Source organism: Leuciscus leuciscus, assembly GCF_965113295.1.
Source record: "Leuciscus leuciscus genome assembly, chromosome: 2".
NCBI classification, from domain to species: Eukaryota; Metazoa; Chordata; class Actinopteri; order Cypriniformes; family Leuciscidae; genus Leuciscus; species Leuciscus leuciscus.
The window spans coordinates 38,602,315-38,616,739 of record NC_138726.1 but is presented as its reverse complement, the minus strand read 5'-3'; the positions used below and the strand labels follow the sequence as shown (position 1 = coordinate 38,616,739).

At 38.7% G+C, this 14,425-nt stretch overlaps 1 protein-coding gene across 1 annotated transcript in view; it reads right to left on the bottom strand.

Moving 5' to 3' along the window:
- The window catches only part of smad3a (SMAD family member 3a), a 44,176-nt gene that overhangs the window by 8,951 nt on the left and 20,800 nt on the right, over positions 1–14,425 (bottom strand). The window contains exons 2-8 of the mRNA XM_082162280.1: positions 10,617–10,810; positions 6,661–6,795; positions 4,996–5,070; positions 4,590–4,640; positions 3,139–3,351; positions 2,880–3,017; positions 2,587–2,731 (exon numbers count right to left, since the gene is read on the bottom strand). Coding sequence (XP_082018406.1) covers positions 2,587–2,731; positions 2,880–3,017; positions 3,139–3,351; positions 4,590–4,640; positions 4,996–5,070; positions 6,661–6,795; positions 10,617–10,810 — 951 coding nt within the window. The remainder of the gene's footprint in view (positions 1–2,586; positions 2,732–2,879; positions 3,018–3,138; positions 3,352–4,589; positions 4,641–4,995; positions 5,071–6,660; positions 6,796–10,616; positions 10,811–14,425) is intronic.

Here is a 14,425-nt window from a genome sequence, read left to right as displayed (position 1 = left end):
CGGAAAAAAAGACACCTACATCTTGGATGCCCTTGAGGTAAGCTAAAACATACCAAAATTTTATTTCAAAGTGAACTATCCCTTTAACTGTGTGTATTTTAATGTAAGTTTAAATGTGGTGTCACTGATGCATTTCTGTTCGGAGAAGTCGAAGACAATTTTCCACTAAGGTGGACAATAAAGTCTAATGAATGAATAAACTACAGATTTTTTTGAGTTTAAAAAAAAAATTTATTTAGACAAAATAGAAAGAATATTAATATCAGGATTTTATCAGTTATCAGCCATAACATGAGAGTTTTCGGTATTGGCCAGAATTTTTATATTTAACATCTCTATTTTCAGAGGCGCCCCAATAGGGCAGGCAAGCCTGGCAATTGCCTGGGGCCCCCGAGGGCTGATCATTCAAACAGTCAGGAATGTTAATATAAAGACGCAGCAACATCTCTGCATCCATCCATAGTGCGGCCCCTCTCTCGTTACGCTGGTTATGGTTTTGCCGCCTCGACTTTTTCAAACTGGCGCAGCGCTTACTCGCTGTAGAAAATGCATGATTTGATTTGTTAAACATGAAGAGGACTTATCCGACTTATCCGTCATAAAATAAAACAATCAGGGCACGCTTTCATGGTCTCCGTGAACTGGAGCGCGTCTCAAAACTAAACAGAAACACAGCGTAGGCTAAACTACTAGCCTCACATATATGAGAAATATACCTATATAAATCTTGATATGTCCACTTTTAAACGAATTTTTTTTAATCGAAAGCAAATATCATCTGATTATGTAATCCGTATGAAAGATGCATTTCTTATGTTAATATCAACTTATGTTCTTGTTAGATGTTCTATGTTTTGACTACTTTTTGAATTTTGTATAATATTATCTCTAGGTAATGAAGATATATTAACAAAAAAATCGTATATATTATATATAAAACATACATAACATACATATATTTTAAAAAAGGGCCTCATTGATTAATTTTGCCTGGGGCCACCACTCAGTGTTGGTTCGCCTCTGTCTATTCTTACGGTCTATTTAATTTAATTTAAATCAAGATAATGAATGTAAATGTAAAAGAAAATAAGCAGTAGTAGTGTTTAAGTCATTCAATATTCATAATCCCGTTTCTACAAAAAACTGATTACGACAATCAAATTCAAAGAATTTAACAGGAAGCATGGGTGGCTTCTGTGGTTTGGGTAACACCACTTCACAAGTGATGCAAAAGACTTAGAGCAAGATAAATCAAAGCCACATTCCTGGAGTAGCAAGCACGTGGATAGATATAGAGTGAAGTAGGGGTGACCCCGAAGAGTCGAAGATTCGATAGGAGGAGCCTGATTCGACTACCGATCTCACGGTCGAATCTTCGCAGAGGTGTTATGAAACGAGGATCATGCCACTTTGGCTATATGAGGGTGCTCAATGTCTGATTTCACATAGAACTAGCTTTTATGTCAATACGTTAATATTCAGCCTATTATGATAATGCTGTAGGCCTATATAAAAATGTGCAAAGAAAGAAGCTTTTAATAAATATTTTTTTAACGTGCGTGAATAAATCCAAACACCCCGTGACAGATTTAAGTTTCACTTTCAATCCGTGACCGACAGAGGAGCGTCTTCGCGGCAAGGATTTAAATCTTTAACAATGTCTGGGATAAGAAAATCTAAAGTGTGGATGTACACCATCAGGAAGGATATTCTCCAAGGCTGGATTTAGCATCAGGAAAACCATGATCGCACTTCTGCCGGCCAACGTTAACATGTTTCACGCATAGACTGGGTTTCACGTTAGAATGTATTTTATCCGAGCGCACAATTTGAAAAGACTCCAACGGACAGACAGAGTGAAAGACGTTCAGGATTTGTTCTCTCGATCAGGTACAAGTGATTTCAAAACTTTTCAGCCGGTTCTAATTTTATTTTTGGATGCTGTGAACATTTTTAGCTAAAAAGACTGCCTCTCCAGTTTAGCATTTATTGTTGTTTCTGCAGTTAAAAAGACAAAGTTGAAAATTCTGGCTACTATCGTTATTTTAATAATTTCTTTATTTTAATTTTATTGATTAATCTGTCAGGGTTATCTAATCTAACTATTTGTGGCTTGTGTTTTGAATATATGTTCCCCAGCACTTTAGGCATTTTGCACACATTTGCTCCTCATCCTGTGACTTGATTCTGATTTATTTCGTTTTGTATTTTTATTTATTAGAAAGGTATATTCTGTTCTAATTTAATTTAGTAAATTAATTGTTTATTTTTTCGGTGCATCGATGTTGTGCTGTAGGCTGGCCTGCTCGCACAGGTAATTTAGCCGATTTAATTTGATTTGCATGTGAAATGCAAATCTGCAGTGTGGCCTTTCTGGAGTTATTTATGTTATTTCTTAGTTTTATTGATCAAAAATGTTTTCTGTACATCGCAGCTTTGAAACGTTAAAGCCCCGCCCCCAGCCCCACCCCCATACACATGATTCGACTATTAGTCGACAATAGGCAAGACATGACGATTCTGATTCGACTATGAAAATCCATAGTCGGGGACAGCCCTAGAGTGAAGTGATGGCAGTAATCGTACCTGTACTCGGCTCCCCAGCCCTTCACGAAGCTCATGCGAATGGTGCACATGCGGGTGAGCTGGTACACGGCCTCAAAGCCCTGATTCACAGACTGGGCCAACAGAGCTGCAAACTCCTGGTTATTAAAGATCTTCAGATTACAGCCTGGATGGAAACAAAGCGGTTTGAAACAAGCTTTCAACTATCAAAAAGGAAGCTCTGTTTCATCCTTTTCAGAACCGCAATTAAGTAACTTAACAGTTGAACTCTGTTGATGAGGGCTATTTGTTGAGGGTCTCTCGTTTTATCTTACCAGGTGGGATCTTGCAAACAGTGGCGGGATGCCAGCCGTAACGTTGGTTACAGTTGGGACTCTGAACAAAGATGGCGCTGTCACTTAGACACTCTGCAAACACTTCACCACCAATGTAGTACAAACGCACACCTCGGCCTGCAAAAATAGAAGGTTGCCACATGAATAAAAAATAAAATTATTTTATTATAAAATAATAAAATAAAAATAAAAATAATGTTGTCTTATGAATGAGTGATTGAAACAGATGTGTGCGTACCAATGTGCCTGCGCGTGAGCTCCACAGCAGCGTTGCGGTTCACATTGGACAGCAGGCCCAGGCAGAAGCGCTCAGAGTTGGACGGGTCTGTGAAGCCGTCTACCGTTAAAGAGGGCTGGGAGGCATGGAAAGTTTCACCGACTCTCTGGTTCAGCTCATAGTAGGAGATAGAGCACCAGAACGCTGGTTCACAGTATGTCACTGGCTGTAGATCTGAGAGAGAAAGAGAGAAAAAAAACAATAAAAGGAGCGAATTCGACAGACATACACAGAAAATGAGACAGAAAAAAAATAAAAAAAAATGGGTGGGGATACAGAATATCCGAAGAGAAAGAGCACGGGGGCTGGGAACTGACGGCACTGTGATGTCAAGAGCAAATGTTACTTCCCAGAAATAAAGGCTGAATCGGGAAATACCATCATCACTTGGACACAAATCTATAGAAAATTACAGGCTCATGGCACTGGCCGTTCTCTCTGACACACACTCATACACCACTGCTGTGGAGAGGAGAAATCGCTGTGGGATCTGAGCGGTGTCTGCAAAAGCACAATCTGATACAAAAAGAATTGTGGGCACTCCCTTGCTAAGATGGTCAATGACAGGATGTTTAGAGTGGGAGGTTTTCTTTCAAGTTGTTTTGGGGACATCCAAATAATTTCGCAATCCATTTCCTCTAAAAGACTGAAAACACATTTCTACAAACACTCAGCTTGTGGAAATTTTCTAAATGTGTATTTTTAATAACAAACTGTCATTTAACAATCAGTCAGTATTTGCACTGATTTAGATCTCACAAGCCCTTAAGCACATAACACAGTAAGAGCTCTTGGTTCATTTAGAGCTGGATATGAGGAAGATAATGACTTGAATGAGTAAGAACTGCTTCGACTGACTCATTTAGCGAGTGAGTCATTAGACTGATTCAAACCGTGAGTTCATGCAGAAGAACTGTTAATGCAACTGGATGTCAGGAAGACTCTGAATCAAGACTAAGGGTGTCGCAATATGCCGGTATTGATGATAACTCTGATATTTAACAAGTGTGATTCATTAGCCAAAACAAGAGAAAACACAAAACAAAGTTAAAGATGAATTTAAAGATGAATGAGGTTTGGAGACACTTATGAAGGGAGGGTGGGATCTTAAGCTTTCAAAGCAAGCTTGCATAGCTAGCCTTTACGAAATTACCCACTTTAACTTTAATATCGAATTATTTTGGCCACTATAATCTATAGTGAAAATCTGATATCGAGACAACCCTAATCAAAACCATTTGATTAAAAATTACTGCAAAAATGGCAAAGAAAAGTAAAGTTAGTTATGTGAAAAGATTTAGCATCATATATTTTCAAATAACACTTAGTTTTGTATATTGGTTTTTGCAATGCAATTCAATCATTTTGTGTCCAAAATGGTCCAAAATCTACACACACATGGAATCAGTTACCTAAGTTGTTGTGGGCAGGAGACACAGGGTTCGGTGACAGGTTTGGAGACCCTGAAAAGAAAAGGACAGATTAATAATTAATGGTATAAGAATGTACAGTAAACAGGACAAACACATTTTGATTAAAAAACTATTACATTTCCAATAATTCAAGAGTGCAAAGTCAATTATCATGTGTTTGTCTTAAGTCATTTTTCAGGTTTTCGTCCCAAAATATTGGTGTGTGTAGACCTACTTTCATACACCACTGATTAAGTGTCAAAAAGAAACTTGGAAAAGTGATATGCAACTGAAATGTCACCAAAAAAACAAACCTGGAACTACTTCATAGCTATGCAGTTATAGAAAATTCAATGTGTCAACCAATCAAAGAATGCAACAAATGCCGTGGCATAACTGGCGTCACCTGTGTCCATGCTGCGGTTCATCTGATGATCACTGGTCTCTCCATCCTCACTGATGTAGCCTGGAGGGGGCGTCTCTGTAACACACACAAACACACAAGGTTAGCCTGCATGAACACAAATTGTACATACCCATAACACAGTGAGCCAGCTGATGGATGAAGGATTAGGCACATCAACAAACACATCCGGCAAAATCTAGCAGGTGCAGCAGAGACAATGTCTCACAAGGGTTTTATTTTTCCCCTTCACATTAAGACACCCGATTTAGAAAGCTAGGGTCAGCTCAGTTTCAGCAGCAGGATATGAAACAACACACACCACCCTATTACAGTAAAAGACTGCCTCTCTAAAGCAAATACCATTCAGATGAAACTAATCCCAGCTAAAGCCACTCCATACAAACTTCATGGGATAATCTTCCCCTTATGTAGACAAAAGCAGTCTTAAAATCACTTCAGCGTAAATTGTTCAATTGTAAAATGGTTAAACATTTTATTATGTTTAACCATTTAGTCCTACAAATATAGGCTAATAAGTAACATGACCCCAAACTTTTGAATGGTAGTGTATATACAGGAGGTCAGAAACACATGTGACCGCATTATCTGTATAGTGTAAATGCTGATGTATCCAGGTCAACAATGGCCACCTACTACTCACCTGTCAATCAACAACTCTGCTAAAACAAGGGATTTAAACTATGAAGTAGTTTAAATCAAAATAACCATCTGATCATAACATTTGAAAGAACACAAAGACAAAAATGCAAAACTTCTTTACTATGACTGATCTGTGGCACATCTGAAGTTCAGTTATAAATAAAAACAGGCATAAATATCAAAAATAACAAATAATTCTGCTTGAAATATCATGTTTGTATTTAGATTAAAATTCAGATTTATTCTGGATGAACATGTTTTCTTCATGCATTTACTGTTCATTCTTTGTGTCTGAACTGTTCAACACAATGTAGTGATTGGATAGTACTGTTGCTTTATCTGTGTGTTTGGTCTCTTCTGCTCATCCTACATCTAAAATAAAAGCCTCGCGCTCTGGAATATAAGCCTCACGCTCAAGCGCATGCATAAAGCTTGCTGCAAAGCACTGGAAAAATCCAGGAAAAAAACTCAGCATCTCCGCAGTAGAGTGAACGCACGCATGGGCCTATAGAGATAAATGCACCTTTCATTTGGATTACATAATCAGAGAGAATTTGTTTTCGATTGGAATTGGTTCGTTTAAAAGTAGAAATATCAAGCTTTTTATATGCCTATTTTATATGCCTATATGCAAGAAGCCTATACGCAGAGTTTCGGTTAATTTGTGACAAGCTCCAGTTCTTCCTGCAGTCGAAGACTTTCTGCTCTTAAGTTTATTCCGTGCACTGTCGAGTACTTCTTCAGATTTGTCGTGTTGCCGGTCTTGGCAGCAATTATCTTGTCACAAATAGCCCTACTGGGACTACAGCTACAGACTAAATTTACTCTAGTACACCTGGAAAACATTTGAGATTGTGCCGCTTTGTAGCAGCTGATGGAGATATATTCATTTAAAAGCCACTTGACCTTTTTTTGGTTTGGCTTTTCTGTTTTTATAACACTACGAAACTCATTTCCAAGAGTCTTCTCAATTACTTCCTGTACTAGAGTGTATTTGTCTTTTACCTGGTATGTAGTTGCTCTGGGGTTCGATGCCTGCAGGAAAAATTGTGTTTTCTGGGATGGAGTGACTGTAGTCATCTAGAGGAGGAAACTCACTGGGGATTTCAGTGTGACGAGGCACCAACACTGGAGGAAGAACTTCAGAGAGAGAGAGAGAGAGAGAAAGAGAAAGTTAACAAGAATGAAAAAAAAAAGAGAAAAAAACATGATACCTGAATAACCAAACAAAAAACATGTTTTGATTCACAACTTGCACAATAAATACTTGTGCATATACTACATATATTACTAATTACTAAATATCATTTACTAATACTAATGTCAGGTAGAGCTGCATGATTAATCGTTAAAAGATCTCAATCTCTATTCAAACACTCACACAATCTCATTCCTAAATGATGATTTGCCAGTCAAAATCACACCGGTACATTCAAATCTGCATTGGCGCTGCAGCTGAGCCAGAGAGAGCAGTATTCATGTTTAGGTATGAAATAGCTTCATAAACAGTCTTTTTAACCACACTGTTATTTCTGTTACAAATATTCATATTATCACAAAAGAACTGGGATAAAAGTTTATAATTTGGATATAAACATTGGATGTCTACGGAAGCCATTAAAATAGAGTAAATCACTTTTTGAAAGTAACATTGCGCTTCAAAAAACTATTGTATCATTACACCAAGTGGCGACAAGTGACTATAAAAAAATGTATTTGTAATTTATTTGTCATTGAATCATTCATTCAAGAGATTTCGCGCAAACGCGCTGTTTCATTTAACACACACACACAACGTTTGCAGTGTTTTCAGCCTCTACAGTCTCACTATATGAGGACATGAAAACATGAACTCCAACTCCAGAGTCATATCATCGCTTTGAGATCGTCAAATCATAAACACATAGAAACTTGAAAGGTCTTGACGGCAACCCGTCAAAATAAAAGTTTGGTATAACTTGAAATTATGACAGAAATATATTTCTGACTGGATGGCAAGCTGATGCAAAGAAGTTTCACATTTCGCTGCATTGAATTTATGTTTTAAAAAAGGCATCACTGAGTGCGACATCATATCCTGTCTGTTGCAGTGTCCGAAGAAATTTTGCATGCCAAAATCTAGCGTGACAACCCCTTAATTCATATTGAAATATTTTCATGAAAACCAATCAACCAATAATCAGCAGACCCGCTGCAGTACTATGACCGACCTCTTGATGAAGACCCCATGTCTAAACAAATGATACTTGCAGATATTGTGCTTGATGCTTGTCTAATGGCTCGTTTCCACCGAGCGGTACGGTACGGTACGGTACGGTACAGTACAGTACAGTACAGTACAGTACGATTCGGGACGGTAAACCCTGATCCTGCTTGCGTTTCCACCGCCTACAGTACCCTTACTTGATGGGCGTGGTGTAGCCTATGCCGGAAAGAAGCGATCAACGTCATTTTCGTGAGAAGAAAGCGACATAGTAAACAACAATGGATGAATAATTTATGTCACTTATAATAATCCGACTAATAATGCGGGAAATTCCCCCCCCCAAACATTGATTCTAGGGTTGGGAATGGGATAAACGATTATTTTTTAAACGATTAATTTAGCGATTATTTTTTCGATGCATCGATTAATCTAACGATTCATTCTTCCTGTCCGATTCGATTTCGATTCGATTATCGATTATCTCCCCAATCCCCATTAATTGACTAATAGCAATTTATACATGTTAATTTACATATCTGAATGAAAAAAACATGAATTCCTTAACATTGCAATATATGTTTATTGCTCTTAAAATTCCAAAATAAAAGATTATACAAGTGCATAGTAATACATTCTTAGTCAGAGGTAGCATTCAATAAAACCTTAAAGCCTTGAAAACACATAGCTTACTGAACACATAGGGCCTAGCTTACTGAAAAAAAGTTCTTCTTTCAGATGCAAATAACAACAACTTGATGTCTAGCATTCAATAAAAAAATAAAAAGGTCACCCAAAATACTTGTTTAGAGCAATTGAAAGAATACAGTAACCAATGTAAACTTGAGGGCTTTAAGCTAATACAGAGAGTGCAGCCTGTCATGGCGTCCTTCCTGAACCAACAGAATTTAACATTTATGTTGAAAACACACAGTCCTAGCTTACTGAAAAAAGTGCATCTTTTAATTCTTCATTTACATAAAAATAACAACAACATATAGTAATACACTCTGTCACTCACCTTTTTCTTTAAAAAAATAAATACTAATAAAAAAAAAGTACTTAACTAGAATTTAATATATGGAAGTGTTACCGATTTGTTATACACCGATTCAGACGTCTCGTGAGTTCAGTGTTGGACAGATCCAGTTGTTTTAACCATTCATTAAAGTGAATCGGTTCAAATGAGTCATTAGTTCGCGAATCGGACGTGTCATTAGTGGACCTGTAGCCTACAGCAAGCGCTGTGTGATTATCCTGGCAGTTTATTTTTTTTACCACAATTCACACTCCGCGGTAATTCAAGAGAAAAAAATGGACTCCGAATGATCCACGTGAAACTTTGGTCTTCCGCCCTTTTTCTATTGTGTCTAATGATTTTGATTAATATGAACGAGGGAGAGAGAGAGAGAGCAAGACAGCGCTCGTGTTGTTTGAAGACGGTGAGTGCGCGCAGCCGGGGCTCTCTCTCGTACTTATATGCGCCCTGTAAAGCGCAGTCAGTCATTCTATTCTACATCACTCACCGATCAAATAAGGCTTTGGCAGCCACCAAAAAAAATTCAATGCAGGAAAACCCCTGGATTGGTTATTATATAACGTTGGATAGAATGATGGTCCGGCCATCGCGTATCAGCGCACATAAGGTACACACTGTGAAGTAATTTACAAACGTTTTTTAGAGAAAGGAAAACAGGTCGACGAATCGACGCGCATATTTTGCGTCGACGTATTTTTTGCGTCGACGTCATCGATGACCTCGATGCGTTGTCCCAGCCCTTGGCCTTGATTCACTTTAGCATGTAGATTGTATGAGTAAATTAATCCACACAGATTATAAAATCAAATCAATCATTTGAAAACTATCTGAGAGACGCAATTTCACAAACAGCGTAAGTGTTCAGCAGTGCTGCATCTTCTCTCTCTCGTCTCTCAAAATGGGTTGAAGCGCTGCAGGCGGCGATACTAGACTCTCGCGTTTAGGAGTCGGGACATGGCGGAATTGTCACTTGCACAATCGGGCCAGCATTGCATCGTATCTAAAGTTTATCATTTTCACGTCTTTTTAAGTCTTATCAGTTTAAATATTCAAGCGATTTTAAACTATCCAGTACTCGTGCGCTCTCTGAGAAATGTTTTTCTCTGCATGCATACATACACTAAAGCCGCCTCACAAACAGCTCTCGAGTAACAAAAGTTATTTTACGCGGGTTATATCGCCTTTAAATGGGGGGGGACGACACGCAAAATTGTGTCAAAATTCTTGTCTTGGTTAATATACTCGTAAACACAGTGGGTTATGCGTAAAGCGCATGTGACTGTGACAGACAGTATAATGAAAACAGTAATGGATCCGTGCACTAGCTCTAAAAGTGACAGCAGCCATGTGTCTGTCATTAATGTTGTCGTCAAAACAACAAAAGATAGCTTTAATTGAAAGGAATCAGAATAAATACCATATGTATTTAATTTAGTCAGGACTCAGGACTAAAATACTATCAGTGTTATTTTACATTTGATTACTTTATTCAGTTTACACGAGCGCCAAGCGCCCAGTGATCGCCTGGAATGGATCTCATAACCTGGATACAATTTTTCATAAATCTTTATAAATAAACCACAGATCTGAGCTTTAAACAACTACATTCTCGCCTGAAAAACTCTTAAAACTTTTGACAGTGGAAGCGGAAAATAATTGCGCACCGTACTGTACTGTACCGCTCTGTGGAAACGAGCCATAAATATCAGTGTGCATTACCTGGTGTCTCGACCCGCTGGTAGTGGTAGGGATTGACGCAGACCTCATCCTTTTTCGTGTGAAAGGCAAACTCGCAGAGTTCAACGGCTCTGAGCTCATGATGTGACTGCAGGTCAGGCCAGCGCCACAGACGACAGTAGATCACATGAGGGAGTCCTTTCCTATGAGATACTTGCAACCGACCATCTAGTGATCTGAGAGAAAAAGAGAAAAAAGAAAAGGCAATGATGATGCTCACTGTAGCAGAAACAATTCCAGCAGCTCATTCTCTAAAATCCAAAGCAGAAATACAGCTGAAATGTTATTATGGCTAAAGTCAGAAACATTGTGTAAAATCATAAATTACCACAATGTAAACACTCACTGCTCTAAGGCTTGCAGGGACAACGCCAAGGTATTATGTGAGACCGCAGATGAAGTAAAAGTGGCCCAATTTCCTGTTAATGTGGTGCTTTCGGTTACACATCACACGTGATGTGAATGAGGTGAAAAAAGAGGAAGAGGAAGTCCAAAAAAAAAAAAGTGTTTCAGAACAATGTGTGTGTGTTTAGGAGGTTGATTGTGCTCTAGTTTAACAACAGCTTCATCTCATAAAGCCATATGAAAGCAACAGTAGTCTCCTCACACACATATGTAGTGCGGGCCAAATAATGCAAATCCCAAAAGCTCTTTAAAGCATGTCTGTCAGACCCCCCTCCTCCCACTTTTACACCCACCAAGCCTGGCCCAGACAATGGCACGGGCCTGGCTGGCCAGCCCGAGGCTTCTGTGGCTCTCCCAGCACCTAAATATGCTTTAAATTTTTCATAGCAGAGCTTTCGCTCCACAGGCAGATTGCGTGAGGAAAAAAATAATGATGTGAAAACCAGACACCCCATGGAGAGAATGAAAAGAGAATCTATTAAGCAATCAAATCTAAAGAATAAACAAGAATATTTAGGCATAAACAATCCACTTTATGGTTGCAACACAGGCTCACACGGGCAGAGTACAGCAATAGAGTTGTAAACACAGAGTCACTTCCTTTAGTTCACAGTTCACACATGCACGCACGCCCAACCAGTCAAAGACACATTAAGGCTAATGGAGACGAGAGAGGGAAGGAAGAGGAGAGATGAACTCAACAACAAAAATATGTATTCCAGAACACACTATATTTTTTCCTGCTTCACTTTTTAACTGCAGGCAAATACAACTCAGACTTTTCTTTGGATGGCCCCATGTGGAAAAGGAAAAAGGCATAATCATTTCAGAATAATGGCCTTGAGCAATGTTGAAAAACCACACAGTGAACTTTTCATGTCTGAGGCGAGTTATTTACTGGTCCGGTCTCAGACAAAGATGACTTTTGCAGACACAATCGAGCACACCATCATATCAAAACACATTTTCACACTAACCCCGCCTACAGTTCTTATCTTTACAGTCAAGGGCTGCGACCAAAACATTTTTATAATGCTTATCTGTGTAGCGGCCTCCTATAACGGCACACTGTCGAGATCAGATTAAATACGCCAACGTAATGCACGCACTGCTATGGTGTGCTGAAACGGGGCCGTACGGTGTGGCCCAAACCTCTCAGAGAACTCTATTATACATGACTGCTACATTGTGTGCTTGAAATATGCAACAGCAGCCAAAGTGCAGAGAGAGAGGAGGGCTGTGCACTAGGTCAGCAACTCTTTGAGGAATCCAGGGCACAGATACCATTCATGACACTCTATTCATCCTTTATGCATGCTACATAAAAGCAGAGACATGAAAAGAAAGGAGGAAAGAGGTGTGAACTTTCCTTACCGGAGCCCTTTAAAATGGGTCATATAATACATTTCACATCAATTTTTTTTTTTTTTTTTTTCTGCACTTATGTTTTTGCCCAAATCAGGTCAATACACTGTTTTTTCATGACCATTCCCTCTCTCAACTTTTGAATTAATCTGGCCTTTTTTTACTTGTGTCTTGAAGACTTCTATGGCTGCGTTCACTCAGTCAGTGTTAGACAGTAAATCACAGGTTTGACTCTTCTGTTCATACAACAGCTTGTATAAAATATTTGAGCAGCTACTGTATGAATCAATAACCAAGGTCAAGCCCCTTTTTTATTCTTGTGATAGTTGTGAAAAACACTCAGTGGTGTTTAGGAATAATAGGCTATATGATATTGTCTATCATACTTCCTCCTTATGACCGCAATGTGACAATGTGGGCCATGGTGCGGTTACCAAATAGGTGTCATTGTGACAATGGCCATGTGTTATTGCATTCAGTTTTCTGAAGTCTGGAATGTAAGTATTTTGATAAACATTTCACAGTTCTGAATCTTACGGTCCGTATTCATAGAACATTGAACCCTTTTATTTCAATTAAGGAAATTTTGCATTTTTACACTACCATTCGGGGTCTCTTATGCTCATCAGGGCTGCATTTGTTAGATCAGAAATACAGTAATATTGTCAAATATTATTACAATTAAAATAAATGCTTTCGATTTTAATATATTTGAAATTGTATTTATTCCTGTGATGTCAAAGCTGAATTTCCAGCATCATTACTCCAGTCTTCTGTGTCACATGATCCAACAGAAATCATTCTAATATGCAGATTTGGTGCTCAAGAAACATTTTAATGTTGAAAACAGTTGTGCTGCTTAATATTTGCAATATTTTTCAGGTTTCTTTAATGAATAAAAAGTTTAAAAGAACAGCATTTATCGAAGTCTCATCAAACTGTCACTTTTGATCAATTTAATGCATCTTGCTGAATTAACTTATTCATATCTTTCATCAACAACAACAACAAAAAATATTGACATGGTATTATGGTAGAGCATTTTTTCAAACACTAAAGTCTAATTGAGACAAAAAGAAATACAACAGATAACAACAATTAGGATCATTTAAGAAATGGCAAAGTTTGCGATTAGATCATTCCGTGGGGTCATGAACTGCATCAGTCTGAAAATATTGTTTCCACCATCAGTCCTTTACATTTCCATTACATTCCAGTGCTCAGCGGAGAGAGAGCCTGTGTTTGCTGCCGTGTGGGCAGACCTCATGTGAAAAGGAAGCACTGAATGACTATTGATTGAGCTGCAGAGGGCAAATTGGGTCAGCAGTAAGGCACATCCAACCAACATAAACGTAGACACACACACACACAGCCTGGAGGGCGGGTCTGGCCTGCTCTCCCCCCCACCCGCATGCCGGCTGTCACTTGAGTAGAGAGCGGGGTGAGATTTGAACAGGGAGGGGGTGAGGAAGAGAAAGAGAGTTGAGGGGGTGAGCTGGAGGGATGGAGGGGTCTGACACAGGCTGAACCACGCTGGGCAGATTTAATCTAGAGGGTAAAAACACAGACGCCGTGGGCTGTAGTGGACAATTTCTGTATCAGCCCAGGCATCCTTGACTTGACCATGACACTTCCACTGAGAGCATTATCATACTCATCTCAATGCTTACAAGGAATCAGGATCAGGTCGATTTCTTTAGATGTTTACATGCAACTCGACATGAACTTATACAAAGTTTTGCTTAAAACAAATTTAGACAGAGCAACAAAAATATGCAAAGGCAAACTACAGCTGATGTGTAGTTTATTTGCACTAATACACTCAATTTAACATGATGCATTTTGTTTGACAGACAACCAGACAAACATCTTTCCTAAGTAATTTTCAACTTTTTTGTTTCACTTTTTCAAGCTGTGTTTAGCCTTTAATGTGTATGTTTTTAGAGCTGAACTTGCACGTCTCCGTTTGAAATCATAGAGTCTGACAAAACACAAACTCTGTGAACTCTGATACATGCAAA